The 24,711-nt window shown below is 34.0% G+C and overlaps 3 protein-coding genes and 2 pseudogenes across 4 annotated transcripts; all 5 read left to right on the forward strand.

Annotated features, from left to right (window-relative positions):
• The first annotated feature begins 7,897 nt into the window (after positions 1-7,897).
• Positions 7,898-8,645, forward strand: LOC131803180 (glucose dehydrogenase [FAD, quinone]-like; annotated as a pseudogene).
• A 15-nt stretch (positions 8,646-8,660) lies between these two features.
• Positions 8,661-9,873, forward strand: LOC131803181 (glucose dehydrogenase [FAD, quinone]-like; annotated as a pseudogene).
• A 1,228-nt stretch (positions 9,874-11,101) lies between these two features.
• LOC131803179 (arginine/serine-rich protein PNISR-like) lies at positions 11,102-14,637 on the forward strand. Its single transcript, XM_059124263.1, has 9 exons — positions 11,102-11,569; positions 11,665-11,917; positions 11,978-12,125; positions 12,220-12,360; positions 12,461-12,563; positions 12,740-12,796; positions 13,196-13,308; positions 13,366-13,651; positions 13,833-14,637. The coding sequence occupies exons 1-9, from the start codon at positions 11,242-11,244 to the stop codon at positions 14,582-14,584; spliced, it is 2,181 nt and encodes a 726-aa protein (XP_058980246.1). The 5' UTR covers positions 11,102-11,241; the 3' UTR covers positions 14,585-14,637.
• Positions 14,638-16,898: 2,261 nt separating this feature from the next.
• Positions 16,899-18,695, forward strand: LOC101895725 (transcription factor Ouib). Its single transcript, XM_005182553.4, has 4 exons — positions 16,899-17,131; positions 17,203-17,936; positions 17,995-18,240; positions 18,313-18,695. Exons 1-4 carry the CDS (start codon positions 17,015-17,017, stop codon positions 18,473-18,475), a joined length of 1,260 nt encoding a protein of 419 aa, XP_005182610.3. The 5' UTR covers positions 16,899-17,014; the 3' UTR covers positions 18,476-18,695.
• A 2,998-nt stretch (positions 18,696-21,693) lies between these two features.
• LOC101895899 (ras-like protein 1) lies at positions 21,694-24,026 on the forward strand. 2 transcript variants are annotated; one of them, XM_020036441.2, is made up of 4 exons: positions 21,694-21,828; positions 22,479-22,780; positions 22,840-23,096; positions 23,152-24,026. In XM_020036441.2, exons 2-4 carry the CDS (start codon positions 22,642-22,644, stop codon positions 23,326-23,328), a joined length of 573 nt encoding a protein of 190 aa, XP_019892000.1. In that variant the 5' UTR covers positions 21,694-21,828; positions 22,479-22,641; the 3' UTR covers positions 23,329-24,026. The 2 variants fall into 2 exon arrangements, with proteins under 2 accessions (XP_019892000.1, XP_005182611.1); XM_005182554.4 differs by having other exon boundaries at positions 21,708-21,895.
• Positions 24,027-24,711: the final 685 nt, after the last annotated feature.

Consider the following 24,711-nt stretch of genomic DNA (forward strand, 5'->3'; position numbering starts at 1 on the left):
AGATCGGATCATTTCTTCTGGTACCTCCCACACAGAGTTAGATTTTGAAAAACAAACTGAAAGAAAGCGAAATCATATCCAACTCTCTTTAGATTTCACCATACAAACATTTTCGCTAACACAATATTTGTTGTGAAGATGGTATATATCTGCGAACCCCTTCCGGTACATGACCCACAAGGGGTCAAGTTTTCAATACCTTTATCTGTCATAACTTGCGAAACAAGTCGGTGATTCTTTACAACTTGCTATATCTAAATATTTTTCTCAACCAGAAACATGAGATGAATATGGAATTTATGGTTTCGCATAAAATTGGACATAAATGTACGATTTTCTGTAATTGTGTCCATACTAAGATATTATGTGTATTAGGGAAGTATCTCAAATAAAAAGCAGTAAGTGCGGTCTTTGAATACCCTCTACAATTTGGAAAGAATTTGGCTATTAAAAAATACTTTTAAAAATCATAAAAATTACCGAATATAGGGAGTTACCGTAATATGGGAGTATATACGAAAACGTGAACCTGCACAGCCAATTACAATATTATATAGGAAACATAAAAAGTCCGCTAAATAATATCGCAAAAACATCATAATACCGACTACGAAATATGAAAAAATTTTGGTGAATAATGTCGTTAAAGTCATCAAAATACCGATCATTTCCAATCCCAAAAAAGCCTGTAGACCAAACACGCATCTGAGTAAAATTTTATTAACCTACTTCAAACGGCTCGGAAACTAGAGTGATTCTACAGATGGACAGACAGTTGATTGGACATCACTAAATCGACATTGAATCGTTGCTGATATCCATATATACACTGATTAAAAGTGAAACACACTGACTTGGTTCATTTTTGCTTTGAATAAAACGAAAATGACAGTCGTTGACTTAGGTTTTTTAACGTTATCTTTGGAACAAAACACTTTTTGACACTGTGCTTTACAGAGTAAACAGATTTGCCATATGCGGGGACATTGGCACTAGTTTCGGCATTTTTTATTTTTCATGACTTGGTTCGGTATAGCAGTGAGCCCTTCATATGATCTGGACCCATTGCAGCTGCGATCAAGCATTGTCCGCTCTTCTCCGCGGATAGTGCTTACGTGCATAGACATAGACAATTTTTCTAGAGAAAATAGTGTCCATTTGAACTCCAAGCACCAATCTTGAAGCAATGCCGTCTAACCGGGACGTACCGTGTGCAATAATGTTTTTTGTACAAACTCCTGTGCTCCATATCAGTTGCAAACGTCTTATCGCTCCCCAATAATTCCAAAAATGTAAATATTTGACTAACGCCTGCCAAATGTCATATTTCTATCGCTTGCCATGACGCAAAAATGTAAATAATTCTTAACTTGTGTTCAATCGGCTGTCCAATTAATGTTTTAAACCCAATTCTATTGTTCGATGACAGCTTTCTTCCCATGGCACTTGCTACAATTAGCATCGTGCGGTGTGGTTGTACCACCCTTTATCATACCCAATGGCAACTTTTGAATCGAATAGGTACAATAGTGTAGAGCTTGTAACAATTTGATGACCTAAAATGTTATCAGAATCAAAACATTATAATTCCAGTAGCAAAGTTGATGATAATCAATGTAAAAAAACAGCGTGGCCTAAAAACAGTGATTGTTATAACAATCAATGGCTGTAGACCATTATTAGGCATTACGACGATTATTAATTACAAACGTTTCAGCTGCGGGAAATAAGACCGAGCTAATGATGCGCACCGTAGATTATTTATAACACACATCGTTTTGGTAGTCACTCAGGTCATTCGTATCGAGTGCCAATTAATGTTCGTTCATCTGTACGTTGGTACAAAGGTACGGGTATGTATTCGTAATGCGGAAAGTTGTACCAGAGCATGTATGTAGTTCATTCCATGTTACATATATCGTTGACCTTGAATTCGATACGAACGAAGGGTCATTACCCATCTCATTGGCAATAATGAAACTGTTTAAAATGACTGCATATACATATGTTTGCTTTGTGTGTGTCATACTCCCCATTTTATTTAATTAATCCGGAAGCATAATAAAATTCACACCAACTTACTAATTCTATGGAATTTTTTTGGTGCAAAGTTGTTTAGCGGAGCGGATTCGGTAGCGATTATTCCATAGACATTTTCCTACCCAGTAGTATGGCTAAAAATGCTTCTGTGTGCAGCAGTACAGGACAATAAGAAAACTTATTGCTATAATTGCTGATCGAAATCAATTTTTTTTAAATATTTATCAGATAGCAATAGAACTGAACTATGCAATAGTATGGATCCTTTTTGCATTTAGATAAATAAATTCGATTATAGAAACTACTTGTTGCATATTGCATGTGTAGAGAAATCAAAATTAGTAGATTTTGCCGTCCTAAGGGCTCAATTGTTGTGGTGTAAAACATTGAAATGAAAGGAAAATTAATGTTGCGTATGGCCGCATTACAAAAAAAGTAACATCATTGCAACTTTCATTGTTATGTCAAATACCAAAGTGACACATTAAGAACATTAAGCTCTCTGCTTTTACTGTAAACATATATTCTTTTAAATAAAAGCAATGTAGCCCTGTCATGCCCATTGGTACCAAATTCATATGTTAGAACACTTTTACTCGGGTCCGGAATTGCAAGAATGCAAACGTTTTTACTGTGGTAAACGATTTTCCCTTTATGATATAGAAAAATTTCCAAATTAGTAGATTCTTGCAGGTTCTGCAACAGACCATTTGTGTTTATTTAATTCTACTTAGATTTGCATATATGTTCTATCCCCGAACTTCAAGAATGTAAAACGTCTTAATACGATAACCGACTTTTCCCTTATGATATCGAAAAAATTGCACAACTTGTAGAATCTTGCAAGTTTTGGAAAAGAGCTATAGCATGGGTAGTGAATCGAAAGTGCCGGTGTTATGTTTGAGATAGATAAAGCATTTGAAACAAGCAGCTGGCATCCCTTATTTTGTTAATAGACCCTTTATACAAAAAGAGAAATCGTGCAATAATCAAAACAATTCAGTGCAATATTTACATCCGACGAAAATGGTAAAACTCTATCATAGGTTAAAGTAAACTTGACACTAGTTTTTTGTTTAAATATACGTGTATAACATTCTACTGTAAAAGTTGTGATTTTTTTGGGTTTTATCTTATATATGGATTCAACGTAGCAAGGCATAATTTCCGGTCCGCGTTCTTAAGGTAACGATGTCTTATTGCATATTATTATCAAACTCATTTCAGGCTGGAGACATCAAAAAGATACAGGAATTCAGTGGACGTGTAATATTAAAATAAATAAGGAATGGGGAGAAGACTAGATATTACTTTCTTAAGGTTATACTACAATAACAAGTGTAAGGTTTCAATTTTGATTATTCGGGCATTTTTCATTATTTTCTTAAGATTTGTTCAAGTTTACGGCTTCTGCTCTTAAGCTCATTATAATATTATTCTCAAGTAATGTTGGTATGTTGGGATGTCAAATGCTTATAACAACAACTTATGTATGAATAAAATTTACCAATATTGTGACTAAATACATTTTAAAGGTGTATGTAACATGTTTTCAAAAGAGAATATCAACCTTTTAATCAGTCCTCACTTTAATCTGTCTTATTATGACAATTTTGACAGTACAATCCATATAGCGTCTACTGGTATTAATTGAAACATGGGTCATAGATACCAATCTATTTTTTTATTTTATGATTTGTCACGTCAAATTGTTTTGTATTTTTGTTCCTTATTTTAAATAAACAACTAATTTTACATGTATTTATAGTAATTCTAACAGCAAACTCCATACTTTCAAAAACTCATCGTACCTTAATTCACCACACGCTGAGGTATATTTATTAAAACAAACATAAATGCCGTTATGGGATACCCTTTGTTCAACCCACTCATCATTTCTTTGATACGCTAATTTTTTCCCAAAACAATATAAAAATATGCGCAAAACAAAGAAGACAAATATTTTCGCAATCTTCGCCAGTTAGTTGTTTAATCTGGTTTAACACTTCTTGCAGCTTGAACTTGAATTTTTGTGGAATTTGGCCCATATTTCGGCAAACGTCACCGAACCCCAATCGATCGATAACAACAACACCAGATAAATATGTAAGGGCTATGTGAATACGTGTGTATGTACATAAAAGACTCGAAATACGAGCAAGCATCTCTTTATGTCAATCACCGTGTTGTCGACATCGCCTTCTTCTTGGAGCACAGTTCTCACAACAGTTAATAGTCGAACGGGTGTCTAGGCAGACGCACGCATGCGTCCAGCAGCTCTGTGAGATTAAAGCAAAATACGTTTAATTGCCAAAAAGAAAAAAAAATATAATAAACGATTTCGAAAATAAACGCGGCAAAATGATCAGAACGAAACAGGTAAGAACGCCATAAGAATACAGTAAGCGAATTAGTGAAACTGTTCCCGAAGGCATTGTAAAATAGATGCGTCTGATAACCCTATAACTTGTACAAATTATTACAAAACAACCCTAAAGATCAGTGAGTGAAAGTAAATACAACAAGAATTTCTGATAGTTGAGTCGCAGAGATATTGCAAATTTAAACGGAAAATCATTCTAATTGAGAGATAACCCTTATCATCAGCTGACTGGAAATCTTCTGTTTTGTGGTCGATATGAAAATGTTTAAAAGCGCAATATTTAAACAATTTTGTATACATTTTTCATAAACACTCAACATTGCCTTATACCATCAAATAAATACTAGAAAAAGTGAAGCGATTTTCTTTGACTGCATTTTGCAATGTGTGTGCGTGAAAGAGGGAAAATTATAGTTCCACACGTGAGGTAAATTTAGACCTTAGTCTTGTGTTTAGCATTAGTCTTGGTGTTTCCATCCAAGGAAGAAAGCACAAAAAATATTTCACAACTTTTACATTTCGACGGTGTTGGGTCAAAAAATAAATATTTTTTAACATCTATATTTTTTGTGTGTTTGACACCAAAAGCTGACAACAGTTGGCCTTACCGTATCACCTTGTAAATGCATCTTGGTACACACCTAATGAGCACAATCAATACATTCAATTGTATGGCTTATCATGTCATGTCAAGTTATGTTATGTTTGTGCATATATTTTTCCAATTATACGAACATTAATGTATTCAGTGATGAAATAAATCTGTGCAGATACATAAAACACGATTTGGAAATGAAATTATGATCATAGAGGGCAATAGAGTTCATGTATTAATTGACAAATGTGTGACGTAGGCGATCCGCCAACTACAGCAACTATTATAAAATCATAAATGAACAGATCATTATTGTGTTCCTATACTTTTTAATGGTAAAACAAGTCCTGTACTATTTTAAAGGTAAAACAAGTATAAAAATTAAGTTCCATTGCCTAAGAAAACAATTTTATATAAAAGTATCTAGATGTTCCGCTGTGAACTTTTTATACCAGTGACATCGAAAGAGAATGCAGTTAATGTTTAAAAACAATGAAATGAGTGGCTAAAACCATCAAATACTGAATATCTCGAGGTATGTATAGACTTCAGTCAAATTAAGCTCTGATTTAAGACAATTTCTCTTATATAACCAGTGTATGGTGAGTACAAGTGCTCAACTTTTGTTGAAAGCAATATAAGTGTCAGATTTCTTTTCAACAAATATGAATGAAGTTTCCAGAATATATCATATATCAATGGTATAACAAGCATATGGAAATTATTGGTAGAGAATTATACTAATATCGCCTGAAAACCTAATTTGAATGTCATTCCTAAAATTGCAAAATGAAAGCATTAAAATTAAATATTTTAAGAAGTATGCGTCGGCATTGTGAATTAATAAACCGAATACCAAAAATTAAAATTTGAAATTAAAAAAATTAGAATTAATTGAGTGTAAACACTTTGGACATATAACTCTGATCCATGGTAGAAAAATATAGGTAGATGCATCAACGCTTGGGAACATTGATATGTCATAAATTTTTAAATGTCTTTCAAATATAGGTAGATTTTAATTTGTTTGCTTATACGACGTAATTCGGAAGTTAGTATTTCAAACAATTTTTACAAATTAATAACTTTTCATTCAACATTTTCAATCCCAAAATTGGTTTGACAGTTCATTGTACCAGCAGCTGTGTCGATGCGTCTACCTATTTTCTTCTACCATGCTCTGATCATGGTAGAAATATCAGGTAGGAACATAAGCGAAAATTACAACAAACAAAGCAACTTTCTTGGAAACTTGATATGTCAAAGTTGTAATCAGGGCGAACTTATTTGAAGCACAAAATTTGGGGCAAATTGTTGTATCCAATCAAATTATACTTGTATTACGAAATGAAAACAACAAACTTGTATGTGGTTGTTGTTAGGTTTATTGTTCAAAAACACTTGCTGTTACCTGTATTATTCTATCACGGATGACGATTTACATTTATATGGAGGGTATATTACTTTGTCATTCCGTTTGTAACTGCTCAAAATACTCATGTCAGACCCAACCAAATATATATATTCTTGATGGATCATATCGGTCCACATTTTCGTATAGCCCCCATATAACCGTACCTTTAATATTCCTTATTTTGATGATCTCCTTTTTGATGTTCGTAACGGATACTTCAACCTAGACAGAAAATTCCATATGCAAGTTCTGGTCTTCAAATACGAAAATACTAAAACAGTTCCGTTAAAAAATGTCGCTTATATCACCGAAATACCGAAAAAAGGGAGGTACCATTAAATGGGGGGATATACGAAGACCTGAACCTGCAAATGCAATTTTCTGTCATAGGTTGAAGTATCCATTACGAACTTCAAATAGGTCGGGCCGAACATAATACCTCCCAACATGAGGTAAAAACCGTTATTGAAATGAGATCGGTAGCCCCTTTATATGGGGCTATATCCAAAATGCGAGTCGACATTGCCCATTTACAACTCTAAGTGGCTACTGACAAAATGCACAACATATGCAAACTTCAATCTCATTGCGGTCAATAGATAAAACATGATTTTGGTTTTGGGAAAAAAAACAATACAACCTATTGCGTATGTATTTAAGTCAATTCTAACTTTGGGTTTCGTTTTTCACAATTTTATCAAACTTATACTACTTGTATTTATTGTAACTTTCTTGAATACATCACTCAATTGTTCAAAGTGCGTCACATCTCCAAAAAAAATCTGTTTCGAGAACGCATTCTAACTTTTCTAACTTTTTTTATGTACATTTCAGAGTAGTTAGGTTTAAAGTCTCATTTATCATACATTATGTGTTCGCGACGGCACCTATTATATTACTACATGAAGAAAAGTTTTCAATCCTTTTTGCAGGTGGTAACATAAGCGATATTACGAACAGATCATGTATTCCATGGATATGTATTTTCCCTTAACTTTTGTTATGTTTTATATATCGAGATCTTTTGAAAATATTTCTTCAAATAGGCCTATTCTGGAAGTTTTGTCGATTATTTTGTGTCGATTTATTTCAATTTTATATTTTAATGAACTCGACTCGTTCTGCGTTGCAATCGAATTGTTAGATTAAATAATACAACATTGCTGCACATCTTATCCGGAAGACATGTTTAGTTATATTAGCTCTTTCGGTACGACACTGAGTGGATGTTGATAGTACATGCAATATATTAGTACATACGAACATACATATGTAAACACATTTGAATGGGGAGAACGTGATGTGCATTTTAGAATGTTCTTGTTAATCAATCAGTGGAGAATGGGAAGAGAAGACGATCAGAATAAAAAACATTCAACAATTATTTTGTTTTTTTCCTTTCAGGCTGTTGCACAACTGGTTTTTTGTAGTAGGGACACTTCTATCTTGCTGTAGCTGCCAAAACATTGTAGACTTGGTGCGAGATTTTGAAACATCTTTGTTAAACACTAAGTTGCCGGATGCAAACGAGTTTTAGATGAATATGATTTTGTTATAGTTGGCGCCGGCTCTGGTGGCTGTGTTGTGGCTAATCGACTCTCTGAGATCCGTAACGCCACAATTCTGCTTTTGGAAGCAGGCGACCAGGAAACATTTTTAAGCGATGTGCCCCTGACGGCTGCATTAACACAAATGACACGATACAATTGGGGCTACAAAAGTGACCCTACGCCCAATGCATGTCAAGGACTAGAGGGCGGAGTTTGCAACTGGCCCAAAGGCAGAGGTGTGGGCGGCACCAGCCTAATTAACTTTATGCTATACTCTCGAGGTCATCATAAGGATTACGATCACTGGTCGTCCTTGGCAATAACGGATGGAGTTATAGCGATGTATTGCCATATTTTAAGAAGTCGGAGCATATAGATATTGACCATTTGAGAGACTCCAAGTTTCACGGTACTAGTGGACCATTAAATGTGGCCTATTCTAATACAGCAAAATCAAAATTATTAAAGGCGTTTCTTAAGTCTAGTTACGAAATGGGTTACAATATTACCGATCCAAATGGAGAAAGTCTGTTGGGGTTTGGAAGAGCGCAGGCAAATATTCAAAACGGACGACGCTGTAGCACAAGTAAGGCATTTATAAAGCCAATAGTGAACCGAAGAAATTTGTCAATATCCATGAAATCCTGGGTAACCAAATACTAATAAATTATTCCAAAAATGTACATTCGAAGCCAAAGGCTGTTGGCGTAGAATTCGTAAAAAATCGAAAAGATATACAGTTCGGGCCAAGAAAGAGGTTATATTGTCTGCCGGTGCTATTGCGTCTCCCCAGCTGCTTATGTTGTCCGGCATAGGTCCTAAGGAAAATCTACAACGACTGAATATTCAGTTGTAAAGGATCTCAACGTCGGCTTCAATCTTCAGGACCACATTACTCTGAATGGACTAGTATTTTCTGTTAATGACAGCACAATAAATGACCAAAAAGTTTGAACACAAAAGACATTTTCCAATACATTCTACATGGACAAGGCCCATACACAATTCCCGGTGGCGCGGAAGCTTTGGCATTTCTAAGAACGCCTAGCTCTAAATTCGAAGCCGATTATTCAGACATGGAGATCGTTCTTGGCGCTGGTTCATTGGTTGGCGACTACATGGGCACGATGAGAAATTTGATCGGAATAACCAACACCTTTATCAAGACGTCTTTGAGGATTTTCGGCACAAGGTAGAAGAACATTGTACATCGTATATATTCAATATATATGATAATCTATGCTCCAGGAAACATTCGGGATGGTGCCAGTTCTCCTAAGGCCTAAGAGCAGGGGTCGCATTTCTCTACGAAGCACTAATCCATTTCAATGGCCCAAAATGGAGCCGAACTTTATGCAGGACCCAGATGACATAAGGGCCATGATTGAGGGCATAGAAATGGTAAGAGTATTATATATGATCACACATTGAAGTTTATAATCTATATACTCCATGCTAGATAATACAAATAGCCCAAACCAAATCGATGAGTCGCATTGGTACACAGTTCAATACAAAAAAGTTTCCGGGTTGCGAAAAGCACACATTTGCCAGCAAAGATTATTGGAAATGTTGTCTACGACTTTATGGATCCAGTCTACAGCACCAATCAGGCACATGCAAAATGGGGCCAGTTGACGACCCAGAAGCTGTAGTGGACCAAGAGCTGAGAGTACATGGCTTAAGTAATCTGCGAGTAGTAGATGCTTCGATAATGCCGACTATTCCTGCTGGTCACACCAATGCGATTGTTATAATGATTGCCGAAAAGGCGTCAGACATGATCAAAGATTTTTGGCGTTTAAAGACCAAATAATGCAATAACTAGTCTAAGTAAAATGTGATATTATAAATTACTAAGTTACAGATATAAATGTTTATGTTTAATATATTTATAATACAGATTCCGAGATAACTACAAAGTATTTCATGGAAGTTATCAGTCTCTGAAAACTTAAGAGAAGGGGTGATTTTGTAGCTATTATCTTTTGACAATCCTGATTTAAACAGCTCACGTATGTTTCGTGTTTTGTTTCACAGTCAAATATATTCGGTTTGATCTATAATTCAACCATGAATTATCTTACGAACAAACAACGCTTTTAAATCATTGAATTTTCTTATCAAAATTATTGTTCTCTTAAGAAGGTTCATCGCGCGCTGATGAGGAAGCTTTATTTATCACAGAACCAGCTGTAATTTATTATAAATGTTGCCACCTAGATCGTGCTATTTAACGCCTTCAGACTATTTTATGAGGGACTATGGTAAAGCTCATGTCTATAAAAACGAGTCCGCCTCTATTGACGCAATGAAAAAAATAACATTAAACCACTTATTCGTGAGATACCGGCCGAAATGTTGGAAAGAGCATGACGAAATTAGATTAAGTGGATGGATCTTTTGAGATACAAAAATGGAGATTTCATGTATATTTCTGAATTGTGTTTTTTTTTTTTTGTTTTTTTTTTTTTTTTGGTATTTCCTATCATCAAGAAAAATTATCCATGTTCTGTCATCCAAGGTAGATCGCATTACAAACTAAAAATACTAAATACCGAATATCCGGAGGTACCTACTTACCAACTCACAGGGTGATATAACGACTATTTCAAGGATTTAAAATTTAATTCCCTAATGTTTATGAAAATTAATATTGAATAAGTTGTTCAAGTTTGAGGCTAACAAAAATCGAATAAATTAAACAACTTTGACATTGCTTCTTATTCAATGGTTTGAAATGCTCCTATTACATAAAAGCGAGGCTCTTTCATTGTTTCCAAATTCGAAAATAAATTTGTTGTTAAATACATTTGCGTATATTCTAACCCCGCATTAATGGATATTTTGAATTACTGTTGTATTCCAAGCTGCTAACGTACCTACAACTTTAAGCTCTGCCGGCCAAACTTCTAATACCATCCACCTAAATGTAAATGAACCTTTTAAAAATATTAAGCCCAGAGTAAACAGACGCACTTACTATTACCATGAATGTAGGCAATGGGACTAATATGACCTTGCCAGAGAAAGGGGAACTAATACATACCTTGCCACTGTGCTTTGGCTGCGTGCAGTGTAGTTAACATCAGTTCGATTGACATAACGCCCAACTAGTTGGTAACTCTAAAACGGCTTGTAAACAAATGTCATGTCAACGTCAAATTTTTTCTTATACATGCAAGAGGCATTTGAACAAAAATATACCAAGGGAAAAAATTGTAAAAATTGTGCTTTATAGAACAGTTGTGTGAAAGCTATGAACGGTCCTTATCAATTCATAAACCAGGCTGCCGTGACAAGCGCCATGGCATCTGGTCAAAATATTGATTGGGCTAGTTTGGCACAGCAATGGATAAAAATGCGAGACAGTGCTTTAATTTCGGGCAATGAAACGAATGCATTTTCCACACCTACAACAAGATATGAAGAGGAAAAAGGCGAAGCTGATATGGATATGGATGAAGATGATCAAATAGAAAAAACCTCAGCTCCGAAATATATTAGTGATTCCATTATGCAACAAAGCGTAGAAACGGGTTCCACCGCACCATGGTACATGGATAAGACCAATAGAACAGATACAGGTAATTGTCGAAGATGTTATATTATACCCAGTCTTTGCTTCATATTACGAATCTTTAAGATATTTTTCTAAAAAAATGTTTTGCTTTACTTGCAGTTGGAACAGATCCTGAAACCGCATCGCAAAACCAATGGGATAAATGGAATAAACAGCATACTTCGAAGCAGGCACATCAAAATATTCAAAATAGACGGCAAGTTAACCAAACTGTACACATCCCCTCGCTGTTGAAAATGAATGTTCCTCATCCGAATGAAATACGCTGTTTATCCGATCCTTCGAGTGATTCGAACAACGCTTCCAACATAATGGATGCGGCTAAAAGAAAAGGACTGCCAGCGTGGATAAGGTATCAGAGCTTGACGTTTATAATCTGAAATAAATAACTTATTGTAAGGGAATATTATAGGGAAGGTTTGGAGAAAATGGAGAGAGAGAAACAGAAGCAACAGGGCAAGTATCAGATAACAGAGAATGAAAAGTTCCCTACTGGAGGCACAGCTTTTGCAAAACCGACATCATCCAAGGAAAGTGAAACAAATGAGCTCAAGGAAATGGTAAAAAAAATTATTTTTTTAATTTAAATTAGATCAATTATTCTCACAATTAGCAGAATTCCAACTAAAGGTTAAATGTGCCGAATATTTTTAGGGAAACGAATATGATGAACAAGACGATACAGTACCAAGCTCAGATGTCATTGAAAAGGACCTCAATGAAGATCTATTAAAGGAGGACATTGATGAATCAGAAGTAAGTCCAGAAAGATACGAACAAAGACTCGAGAAAATGGTAAGTTAGACTTATATAAAAATTTGGTTCTTACTAGTCAATATAACAAACTTATGTTATTCATTTAAAAAACAAAATCTCTTAAATTACTATTTAATAGATGATTGTTGTACGTCAAACATTGACAGAGCTTTTATTAGAAGTTACGAATGAAGAAATTTCAAAGCTAGCAAACGAAACTCTGAAAAACTACAAATTGAAAGGTATTTAATATGATTCAAATTGTGTTCATATATATTTTTAATCCCCCAGCAAACAAATTTTTGTGTAAGTCATATTGAAACAAAAAGTTCGACTATCGAATATCCTTTACTATCAATTTGTTTAAAATTTATTATTTAAAACTACATACATATATACGTTTTATAAAACTCCAAAGCATCATCGGCACAAGTGGTCCACAATAGCGCTTTGTCTGATATAACTGGCAAATTAGGTAAGTTGTATCTTTATATTTTATATATCAGTTCGTGTTTATAAAATCGACTATAGGAAATATAAAAAATTGTATGAAATTAAATATTAAAATTGCTATTAAAACACAGTGCTAACCTAACTGCACTTAAGATGTGAATCAATTGGTACTAATCAGAATTAAAATACAGTTTCCGTACAAACTAAGTAAATAATAAAGGTCGACTAGAAAATAGAAATATCGAAGCACAATAATGTATTCCCAGTAATTACATATTTTTCGAAAGATAGAAAACAATAGAAGGGTTTTCAAATCGGCTTTTTTATTACAATTGTCCGGAAGATCAATAGATTTAGAAAAGCTTTATATGTAACCACTTAAAAAGCAATAATTAGCTTAAAATAAAAAAATAACTTATAGGATTAGCAGTTTATGGTCATAGCTCCAGTGATGACAGTAGTGACGATGATAACGTGTCCACTCTAAAGAACGGCATTTCCTCGGGTGGTAATGATTCCGAAGAAGATATTAAGGTACAGTAGGAAAGACAAATTTTTAAACTAGTATTAATGGTTAATTTTATTGTTTAGGCATCTCTGCGTTTGAAGAAAAGGTCGTTTCAAAAAATTGCAACTGAAATTGAAGAACGTGTCTCTGCTGCTGCCTTTAGAGAAGCTGAAAAGTTGAAACAATGTACGCAAAATGACGAAGCGAACGAGATTTCCCGCAAAACATTTGGGGTAGAAACAAATGTCTGTTTGGAAAATTCGAAAATGGTAACAAATGAACCCGAACCAGGTAGCAGCAGTAAAATTGTTGGTAATATTATTGATGAATCTGGTGAGGCAACTGAAACAAAGTTACAAAGTATAAACGGTGCGTCTGTTACTAATACGAGATACATACATTTAAATTTTCTGAAACATTTTATTCTTTGCAAATTAGCAGAGTTTTTCCAACCGTATATGATATGAATGTATATCACAAGAATAACAATAATTACAGATATATATTGAGCCTGGAGAATTTTAATACCTACTTCAAACTTTTTCCCTAGGTAAACGACATAGGGATCGAGGAACTATAAAAGAACGTACGACGCGATTTAGCGATAACCGAGATAACAAATACTTAACAATTGCAACCACTTCCACCTGTATTACGGAAGCACAATCAACCCCGACTTTATGCAACATTACAACCTCCCAGGTTGCAGCAAATCAAGGCTTAGCACTATACAATATTAACACGTTAGTGCCAAAACACAACTACCCAAGTATTGTTGCGAACAATATGAAAAACACAACATCGACAGTAACAGGGGGAGGGAGAAACAAGCGTAACACAGATCCAGACCATGAAAGCGAACATATTGACAAGTATTCAAAGAAAAAATATTATTCCGATAAAAAACGTACACGCTCGCTTTCACGGTCCCGATCACGATCACGATCACGATCATCGTCAAGTTCTTCAACATCTGCCACGAGTTCAGAATCATCAATAACAGATTCTTCGGAGGACTCAAGTCGTTCCCACTCCCGTCGTTCGCACTCAGGACGTTCGTCTTCCAAAAAACGAATTCACCGTGACCAAAGGAGCGAATCATATTATTCATCTTATGGAAAAAATCGTAGTTCTTATAGTCGACGTCGTTACGATACTGACTCGGACGATGAAGACGAATCTTATAAAAACCGACGCAAAGCTAGCTCTCGGTATTATTCAACCTCCCATTCTTCGCGAAATCACAGAGAAACCACTAGACCTCGCTCGAAGTCGTCTTATTCTTCCTCGCGAAGGCACTGAATCGGTCAACAAAGTTTATATTTGTATTTTAATTAAATTATCATAAGTTTTACTGTAAAACAGTACTCATTGCACTGCGATCAATTAATAAATTAGACTTTGATTTACTGGCACACTCATATTTTAATTATATTTCATGGTAACAGATGATATTAAATATTTCCCCCGGTTATAAAAATTTCATTTTTGCCAATTACATAATTACATTTAGGTATTACAGCGTTACATAACATTCCAAGTAGCGTACACAAATATGTGGTAAAAATTGATATTTTTAAAATTAACTAATTGTTACTTTTTCCAAGTACAAACATTTACATTTTTTGTATTATTCGTTTCTATTTTCGACACACAAAAAAGAAGATTGTTTTGTCAGTGCAGAAATTTTTGAGCCTTAACCCTTTCAGTGTCAATGAAAATTTTTGTCGAGATAAAAATCTGAAATTCCGTACTAATTTACTAAAATGTGCTCAGAAATTCGAAAACGAAACTAATAGCATGTTTCCATTGAAAACCGAACAACGTTGTTCGCTCTCAGAATTAGGTACACGAATTAACCCGTTCACACGGCACGATTCGTAATTCATAGTAAAATAATTCATTTTTTCAAAAATTTTGTTTGTAGATTTTAATGGGAATTTATACTAAAATACATTAAATTCTCACTAATATGAGTAGAAGAAATTATTGTTTTTCTCCCAAAGATTTATTATATCATTAATTTTATAATTTTCATTCATGTTTTCAACTTTTTGTGTAAATGTTGACATTTTAACATATTTTTGTATTTTTCTGTTTTTTAATTCTGCTGGAGAGACACTTGTCAAACATTTTTTTCTGCCGATACAAACATTTTGAAAATATTGCCTCTTTTGTTTCCAGTTTTCTGTGGAAATTTCAACTCGTGGACAAAATGCGTACCTCGGATGAGAGAGAACACAAAATTTACTTTCGTTTGAATGTACATACGCTATTCAACATTGTAGTTTTAATTCATAATTTTCAGTCTTCCCAAAAATTATCAAAATTTCATTAAATTTTTCTATTTTCAATTTTTAAATGTCATAATTTATTTTTTCGATAAATGCTCTCATTTGTTAGGGATGGGACAAATTTTTTCGTTGTTCTGAGAGTGATTTGATTTGAACAATGTAAAAATATGAGTGTTCGCTCAGGAAATTTTGTGTGAAGAATTAAGTAGTTTTTTCATAGTTAAGGGTCAAACAACGAATAGAGAGCGAATCAAGTGCAGTGGAAACGCCACATAATAGAATAGAACTGCAATATTTTTAAATAGCGAACGTGTCTGTTATTAAAAATATCAAAAATAACGGTTCGTAAGAAAAACAAAAAAATGGCAAAGAAAGAGAGTACTTTTAAATGTCAAATATATTTGACAAAAACACTGAAAGGGTTAAAACTTCGTACGCTAAATGTATTGCGGATTAATTTTGGCAATTTTAGAACTTACCTCTCGCATTTATACAGGACAATTTTTCCGTAATTTTCAACTCTGATCAGCGCAATTTGTCATTGTTATTTATATTTTTGTATAAATATAAAAAACAAAAGGAATTGCAAATGCGAGCAATGTTTACCATTTACATTCCTCTACACCTCTCTCCCACAAAGAAAACTTGCCTAAAGCAAATTCGGACTTTGTATAGGTCCTTTTGTTGACTTTCCCAGTAAAATTTGCTCAGAAAAAAGTCTATGTGGAAGCACACATTTTCTCTGTCGATGGGGAAAAATGTTGACTTTCCCAGTAAAATTTACTCAGAAAAAAGCCTATGGGAAAGCACACATTTTCCCAGTCGATGGGAAAAAAGCAAAAGTCAACGAACAGCATATTGAAAAACATTTGTAAGATAACAGCTGATACATCAAATTATCTTTGATGTAAATCTTAACAACAGAAATAGTTTGATGGAGTTTAGTTTATTTGTTTTTACATTTTTTTTACAAAAATAAATGATAATAAAACAAAACTTGACTTAGTGTGCTCACCCGTCTGCAAACAATATTGATATATTGTACAAAATTGTACAAACTATCGAGTAAACGAACTTGCATGATGCAATTCCAAAAGGGCACGAAAATAATGGGCGGAAGTAATATTACCTATCTAAATTAAGACGTGGTCTTCTCTTTGCGAATGAGAGTAAACCCCTGGGGTGAATGGGAGGAAACCCCTAGTGTAAGCCCACACTAATAAGTTTATTTGCCTTTAGCTATTTGAATTTTCTGCTATCCGACTAATCGTGAAGTCAGTCAATTTTGATTCGATTACTCGATACTTGTCAAACAGCTGATCCATTTGAATGCAGATATCCGACTACCAATGACCACTTTATACTCATTTATTCATTTATAGAAGACAAACAAATATTTTAACATTATTTCCATTGCATATAAACCGATTTATAAGCAATGGAACATATTTGTCGAACATGTGCAAAAGAGCAAATTAATGGGAAGGCTTTAAAACTCTTTGATCGTAGACACAAAGAGCTTCTTGCTCAAATTGAGGATATAACGGGGCTTTTGGTACATTCAATGCAAATGTGAAGTTATGCTAATGCTAAAGTTTTGTTCGCAACATATATTTTTTCTTGCAGTTGGAAAACAGTGGTCTTCCGAAGTTAATGTGTTCGACATGCCATCAAAATTTGCGACAAGCATATCAATTTCGAGAAAATGTCATAAGGGCACAGGCTTTACTATCTGACCAAATAAAGGACGAGAGAACAGTCGGAGAATGCAAAAATTTAGTAACAACAGAGTTCTTTCACGTTTGTGTAAAAGAGGAGGAGGACCCAGTTAAATCAGAGACTGATATAATAGAAGAGAAGGAAATTAGTATTGAAAGCCAAGACGGAAATGTACACAGGAAAGAAAGCGGCTTCTGTGTAACACATCAAAAAGACACATTAGAAATAAACCCAAATGAAGAAGAAAATTCCAATTTAGACGATAGGTGGTCTACCAGTGATAGCACAGTTGATTTAAATTTATCCAACAATACACAGTCAGGCGATGAAATGACCTTCCGCTCCGATACATTACAGCTAAATAATGTTATTAGTACGCTCGAGGAGAATTCGAAATCGACTTCGCCAAAGCGTAAAAAAAATAAATTTCAAAAAAGAAATAAAATTGCAACCACTCTATCGCGACGGGGAGAGGAAGAATCTAAAGAGGAATATCCCATAGTAGCGAAAAAGCGTAAAAAGGAAAAAGCAGACAATCCCAATCGTTTTATATGTGACCAATGTGGTAACTATTTCACTTGCAGTCACTATTTTAAACTCCATTTGCGTAGACATGCTGGCGACAGACAATGTGCCTGCGAGTAATTGGTGATATTATTCGTTACTTATTCATAAGATATAACATGGACCTTTTTATAGGTTGTGTCCTGACAAATTTTTCACCAACTCCGAATTGAGAAGGCACATGAGGAAACACACTGGCGAGAGACCGTTCGCTTGTCAGTTTTGCGATCGAAAATTTACCGACTACAGCACAAGAATCAAACATCAAAGGACACATACAAACGAAAGGCCCTTTACATGTTCACAGTGTGGCAAATCCTTCACCAGTACCTATATTCTAAAAAATCATATGCTAACTCATACAGGCGAAAGGCATTTTAGGTTTGTACAACTTTCAAGTTTGCAGTTTGCAATCTCCCGTTCCATTCCGATCTCTTTTATCTCCATTTGCAGGTGTGATGTGTGCGACAAAGCATTCGGTAGAAGGACCCATTTAGTGGTTCATTTTCGTTCAATTATGCACAAACAAGCTCTTGAAAAGATCAAAATTTCCCAGGACAAAAATAAAACGGATCAACGGGAAGTTAGCGTCGATATTTCGTCGTTATTAATTTAATATCAAAATGGTATTAGTATTAATTACTTGTTTTAATCATTTTTGTAAAACAATGTGTGAAAGATAAAATACATTTTAAAATATGAACAGACAAACAGATTCATCCAATTGTCAGCTTAACTTATAGATTTGAACTAAAAATGACAACAAAATATATTTGTTATATGTCGAAAAACAGCACTAAACAATATATGCTGAATTAAGAATCTATATATATAAATCAATTGTTGTTCGTTGGTAATGCAATCAGTTGAGAACGGGTGGGCCGATTTGAATAATTTTTTACAAACAATCGTCATACCCCGTGTTAGGTTTTAAAGAAAAAAATTTTGACCACGACTACTTTTACGCCCACTATTACGATTTATCTAAAATCTTTATATTTGCCAAAATAGTGAAGATATCGGTTTGAGAATTATTACACGAGATGCTGTTGGCTTTCCATCCAACCCTAAGTACTTATTTAGGGGCTGAGAAACGCGCCTACTTTTAAATGTATCTCTCTATATGTAAAAGAAAGTTGTGTTAGTTACTACTCTTATAATATAAAGACCGCCGGTGTGATTTTAACGATTCAGACAAATTTGGAATTGCCTCTTGGCAGAAAAGAATAAAATCCAAAAAAATCGCGTAAAAATGTGAAATTTGAACATTTTCATTTTGACTTTTAAAATGTACAATAGTAATGTTTTATATTGCCTTTTTTTCTATTTTGATTTACTATTTTCGAATGTACATTTGTATTGTTTTTTTTTTGGTTTTTTTTTTTTTGAATTCTAAAATGATGTGTAGGTTTTTTTGGGTAGTATAAAGCCACAACGGATAAAACTGTTATTTATGGATTTTATGTATTTATTCGAAATACCTAATAAATACATAAAATCTATAAATAACAATTTTATCCGTTGTCGCTTTATATGAAAATTCTAAAATCGGGAAAAATCGACAATTTTTCAATGGAATCGAATTTCAAAATAATAGTATATTCTACCGACTAACTTCGTAAGGACCTTTAAAAATTTGCCGCAAAAAAATCAGCGAACCAGTTGAAGATTCTTTTTCTTTTCTGAATAATATTAAAAATGAAATGAGGGCGCAATACGATGTTAAATGCTTTCTACTCCAGGACCTACATCGTGCTTCAGCTGGAAGATGCGAACACATTTAAACAAACAAAAATGACCGAAGAAGCGTTATGGGGTTAATTTCAAAAAGTGGACCTGCTTCTTTCATATGACAATAAATTGTCAAATGAGAACACAAAATGCAAAATACATTAGGACTGCAATCAGTCAAATGCCGACTATAAAGAACGCAAAATAGAAATTCTACCTAAACATTCAAGATACCTTTAATCGCTTTGGCAGGTCATGATATGGGTCATAACCCCTGATAACGGAACAACCCGATTTCAAGTATATTCTACATTTTAACCATATTTTTCGTACTAATTTTAGCTTATGTTGATAATTTAAGAAGAAACCATCTTTGCAAAAAATTATCACGTTTTGGTATCACCATCATATGATTTAAGGTATTTTCGGGGTCTTGGCCACTTTTTTCATTTTTTAGCCCTTCTTTGTTTCTAAGGGGGAAGAAAACCTCTTCTTATAAAATGTTTATTTCTCGAAAAAGGGCGCATCTTAGTCTTGAGGCTGGGGTAAAAAACCCTGGGGTAGAAAATCATTTTCCTAATTATCTTCATAGGCATTTATTTAAGTATAGTCCCCACATTAGTATACCCCCAAGTCCACTTTCCCAACCAATGTGTGGTCAGAAAAGAAAGTTTGGTATTCTATTGAATTTGCAACCCCCAAGAGAATATTGGTTGGGAACGTAGATTTGGGATGTACGTCTATATGAAATAATCTCCGAAATGTCAATCTGGGACTCATTAAGTCGGAAATTGTGGCAGAAACATGAAAAAAATACGAAATTATAAATTAATTTTATTGGATCTCCACCGCAAAATTTAAATGACAAACAATTAATGCCCATCTTACGATAATCGGAGCAAAAGAGTAATTTTTGGCTATTCTGACAACATTCTGCCTTCAAGTATTAGGTGGACAAAACTGAATACCACGCAGTACGGAAATACAAACTTCAAATTATAGCTCATTTGAATGCTTTTACAATTTATTTCAATTTACAAAAATTAAGCTGAATTTTCACATGGGGCTATTATAGATGTTCTTTATCATATAGGTATTTAACACTCAAATTAAAGCCTATAGCTGAAAAATAAGATCAGGCTATTCAAAAAATATTTACTCATAATCAAGTCATTACTTATTATCAAAATTGGAGTAATTATATTGGAATTGGAGTAATTGAGAGTATTTGTACATTTTCAAAATTATTCCAAATTTTTCGATTTCATCATGTACTTTTCATATTTCTTTTATTATGAAACAATTTTCAACTGACAAATATCCTACAGTTTTTGTTATTGTTAATGTTTTAGAATTGAGTGACTCTAATATTCTCACTCAAACCCCTGAAACGATATAGACGACATCTGCTGATTCGATTTTTTCGAAGATAAACGGTGAGAGCATTTCGTTGTCTATATATAGACGACATCTCCTGATCCGATTTTTTCGAAGATAATCGGTAAGAGCATTTCGTTGTCTATATTTTAATTTGTCTATGGTGTTTGTAAATTCTTGCGGACAAAATTCTTCTTGCAATAGGTGTGCAATTTTACAAGTTTTATAAATAAAAATAAAATAAAATGACAAGCTACCCTCATATTTAGTCCCATAGTGCAAGAACTATTAAATATTGGCAGCTAAGGTTTAAATTTCATATAATCAGCTATTGAACTTAGATAATAGAATTAAGGTAAAAGTACGTTTACATATAAATGGATTAACCCACTGGATATGGATAGAGGGGAAAGGAAATGGGAAAAATTATAAAGGAAATGATGACCATTAAAATTGTTAAAAACAAATTGCATTATGTAAATCCAAAAGGACTTACGTACATTTTTTTAAGAATTTTTGGTAGGCAACACTGAAAAATTACCGTGCTTTTGCTAAATTGGCGGTAGCATTTGAAGCCCCGTTGGATTCACTAAAAATGTTGTAAAGTACAAATGACTTACTGACAGATGTTGATCGACAAATCGTTGCGTGTGAACAACAATACAATGAACCAACTGGTTCCATTGGCACTAAATATCGTTTGTACGTTTACATACATCCATGTCCCAACACAGTTACCAAATTTATGCATCCCTGATGCGTATCAATAATTTGAAGATAGACAAAGTTGACATTCTTTTTTATTGTTTAAAAAAGAAGAAAAAATTGTGCTCTTGGTATCTGCGAGAATTATTTGATTTGGTAAATCATGTTTCTGATGGTGTTTTAACAAGTGAAGTGTTACAGTAAAGAATTCTGCACAACAAAGGTATCAGTGAATGGATGAACACAAATGAGTTGTGACATTTATTTCATCTTCTCGGCAGAGATTAAATAATATTTTTAACAAAAACATTCTTTAGAGCAAAGCAACTGTTTGGAAAGTGACTCATGTAATCCTCAGAATTTCTTGCGTTAAAAAAAATAAAACAACTTGAGCTTGATTGCCGCTCCCTAGAATATTGCCTCCATTTGTAAAGTGTGAGGATTGAGGAGGCTGGAACTTTTAGTTGGCTTTTGCTTGTCGTCTCCCACACGGCATACAGGCCATTGAGTGATATATAGAGAACCTGAACAAGTTGAATTAGTTTTCGACAAAGGGAAAACAAGTTATTTGTTATTTAATGTAGTGTTTTGAAAAAGACATGCATATGTGTGAATGTTCGTGCGTATGTACACACATTGTGTGTACATGCCCATGTAGGTGATTTAAGCTATTGCCGCTACTTAGATGAAATGTGAACACAATATGTGTATATTTTTTAATTGATGTCTGCATATTAATGATTTTACTTCATTTTGTGTTTTTGCTTGGACTTTCTTTTGTCTTCTTTGTGCTCATTGCTCTGCAGATAGAATTTCTCGCACGCACACACCTATCATTGGGAAGAGCGACGGCACAACTGAGAGGAAGACAATAAACAAACAAGACAGATCGAAAGTGGATATTTGGTGGGGAAGATTATCATCTGTTGGATCGCACAAGTTGCTCGAAACTTAATAACATAAACAGAAATGACGGAATACAAGCTTGTGGTAGTGGGTGCCGGAGGCGTTGGTAAATCAGCTTTAACCATTCAGCTGATACAAAACCATTTTGTCGATGAGTACGATCCAACAATTGAAGATTCTTACCGCAAGCAGGTAGTGATAGGTAAGTCTATATTCCTACATTACTTGTAGAGCCCTCTATTGAAATTTGTATTTTTGCAGATGGTGAGACATGTCTTCTGGATATCTTGGACACTGCCGGCCAAGAAGAATATTCTGCAATGCGGGATCAATATATGCGCACAGGTGAAGGTTTTCTGCTGGTATTCGCTGTAAATAGCGCGAAATCATTCGAGGACATTGGCACATATCGAGAACAAATTAAACGAGTGAAAGATGCTGAGGAAGTGCCAATGGTTCTGGTCGGCAACAAATGCGATTTACAGGCGTGGGCCGTCAACATGAACCAAGCAAGAGAGGTAATAGACATAATTTCAACAAACAGTGCGAAATGTTAGCATTTCCTCTTTACAGGTCGCCAAACAATACGGTATTCCATTCGTAGAAACCTCGGCCAAAACACGTATGGGCGTGGACGATGCATTTTATACTCTGGTTCGCGAGATACGCAAAGACAAAGAACATAGGGGTAAGAAGGGCCGCAAGACGAACAAACATATAAATCGCAAGTTCAAATGCGAACTTCTTTAAGTTCTGTAGATGGTACATTCGTTTTTTTCATTTTTGTCAAATGAGAGACTACATAGAATAGGAATATGCAAAAAAGGAAAACAAATTTAATGGTTCTAGGCCACGGTCAAAAAATTAAGAATTGTAAGTGCTAATTTTGTTTTCTTTTAGCTTTTTTATTTGTATATTTCATCATTAACAACGGAAAATTAAAATGCCCCATTTTTTTAATGCCTTACTACATATTGAAGTAGCGAAAGTTCTGAAAAGTATTCTGTGTTCTCAACGCACAAACAAGTGTAATTTCATATAGCAGACAAACAAAAATATTTTGAAGTTTTTAAATTGAGTTCGGTGCTACAATCACATATTTTTTAACATACAAGTTATATACATACGTATATTTTTGATATTATCATAAAATAAAATACTTTATTAAGATTCTTTTATGAAAACCCAAAACTTGATGCATTTTATTTTATTATTTATCAACGTGTTTAAGTCTTGAAAGCACACACGGCATAGTCTCTATGTCCATCGACCTTAATTTGAAAGCTAAAATGTTTAATCTATAGTTTTATTAAAAAATGTAAATTTAGGTTAAATTTGAGTTATGTGTGTACTGAATTTTACGTTTAATAAATATGAAAATCAATTATGAAACGGAAAATAAAATGTGATTTGCATAAAGCAATCGCAATTGAGATATTTATTAAATACATGGATTGTGTCTTCTTTAGAAAAAAAATAATAATATTGTAAGTGAGGGTGGTCCGAAACTTATAGCCGACATATTACTTATAGAATTCGTATGGACCGAGGATCTTCAAGTGTATAACAAAAATACCATTCTTCGTCTTTTTTTTGCAATTAGCATTTAGCAGTCTAATGTATATAAAATTTGACCGGAGCTGAAAACAGAATTAGGATTCATAATCTTTTTAAGAACTGTTATGTTAACTTTGAAATAATGGCTTATGGCATATATGTAGGTTTGGCTGGACAGGTAAAAAGGTGCAGCGTGTCCAGGGGGATATCCAAATCTCAGTTGCGAAAAAAAACTATTGTGAAGACTTACAAAGTTTACAAAAATTAAATTCCAGTACAATAAGCAGATTGAAGCACGCTTATGTCAAAGGTTGGTCGTGGAGACTGCTTTACAATAAGTTTTCGGCTACATTGAAAACTCTAATTTTAGTCTGGCAGCTTTCAACGATATGTTCTTTCCATTCAACAATGTAAAGTTCTGGTCAATCCATAATGGTCTATATATCTCTAGCATTTCCTTTATCCTAAATCAGAATGATAAACTATATCTTTAGAGAAAGTTCAATAAGAACAACTGCCGGAAGAGGAACATTGTAAGGTGAATTCTCTGACCATTTAGAACAAAAACATAATTTA

This window comes from Musca domestica, unplaced genomic scaffold (assembly GCF_030504385.1).
Source record: "Musca domestica strain aabys unplaced genomic scaffold, Musca_domestica.polishedcontigs.V.1.1 270, whole genome shotgun sequence".
NCBI classification, from domain to species: domain Eukaryota; kingdom Metazoa; phylum Arthropoda; class Insecta; order Diptera; family Muscidae; genus Musca; species Musca domestica.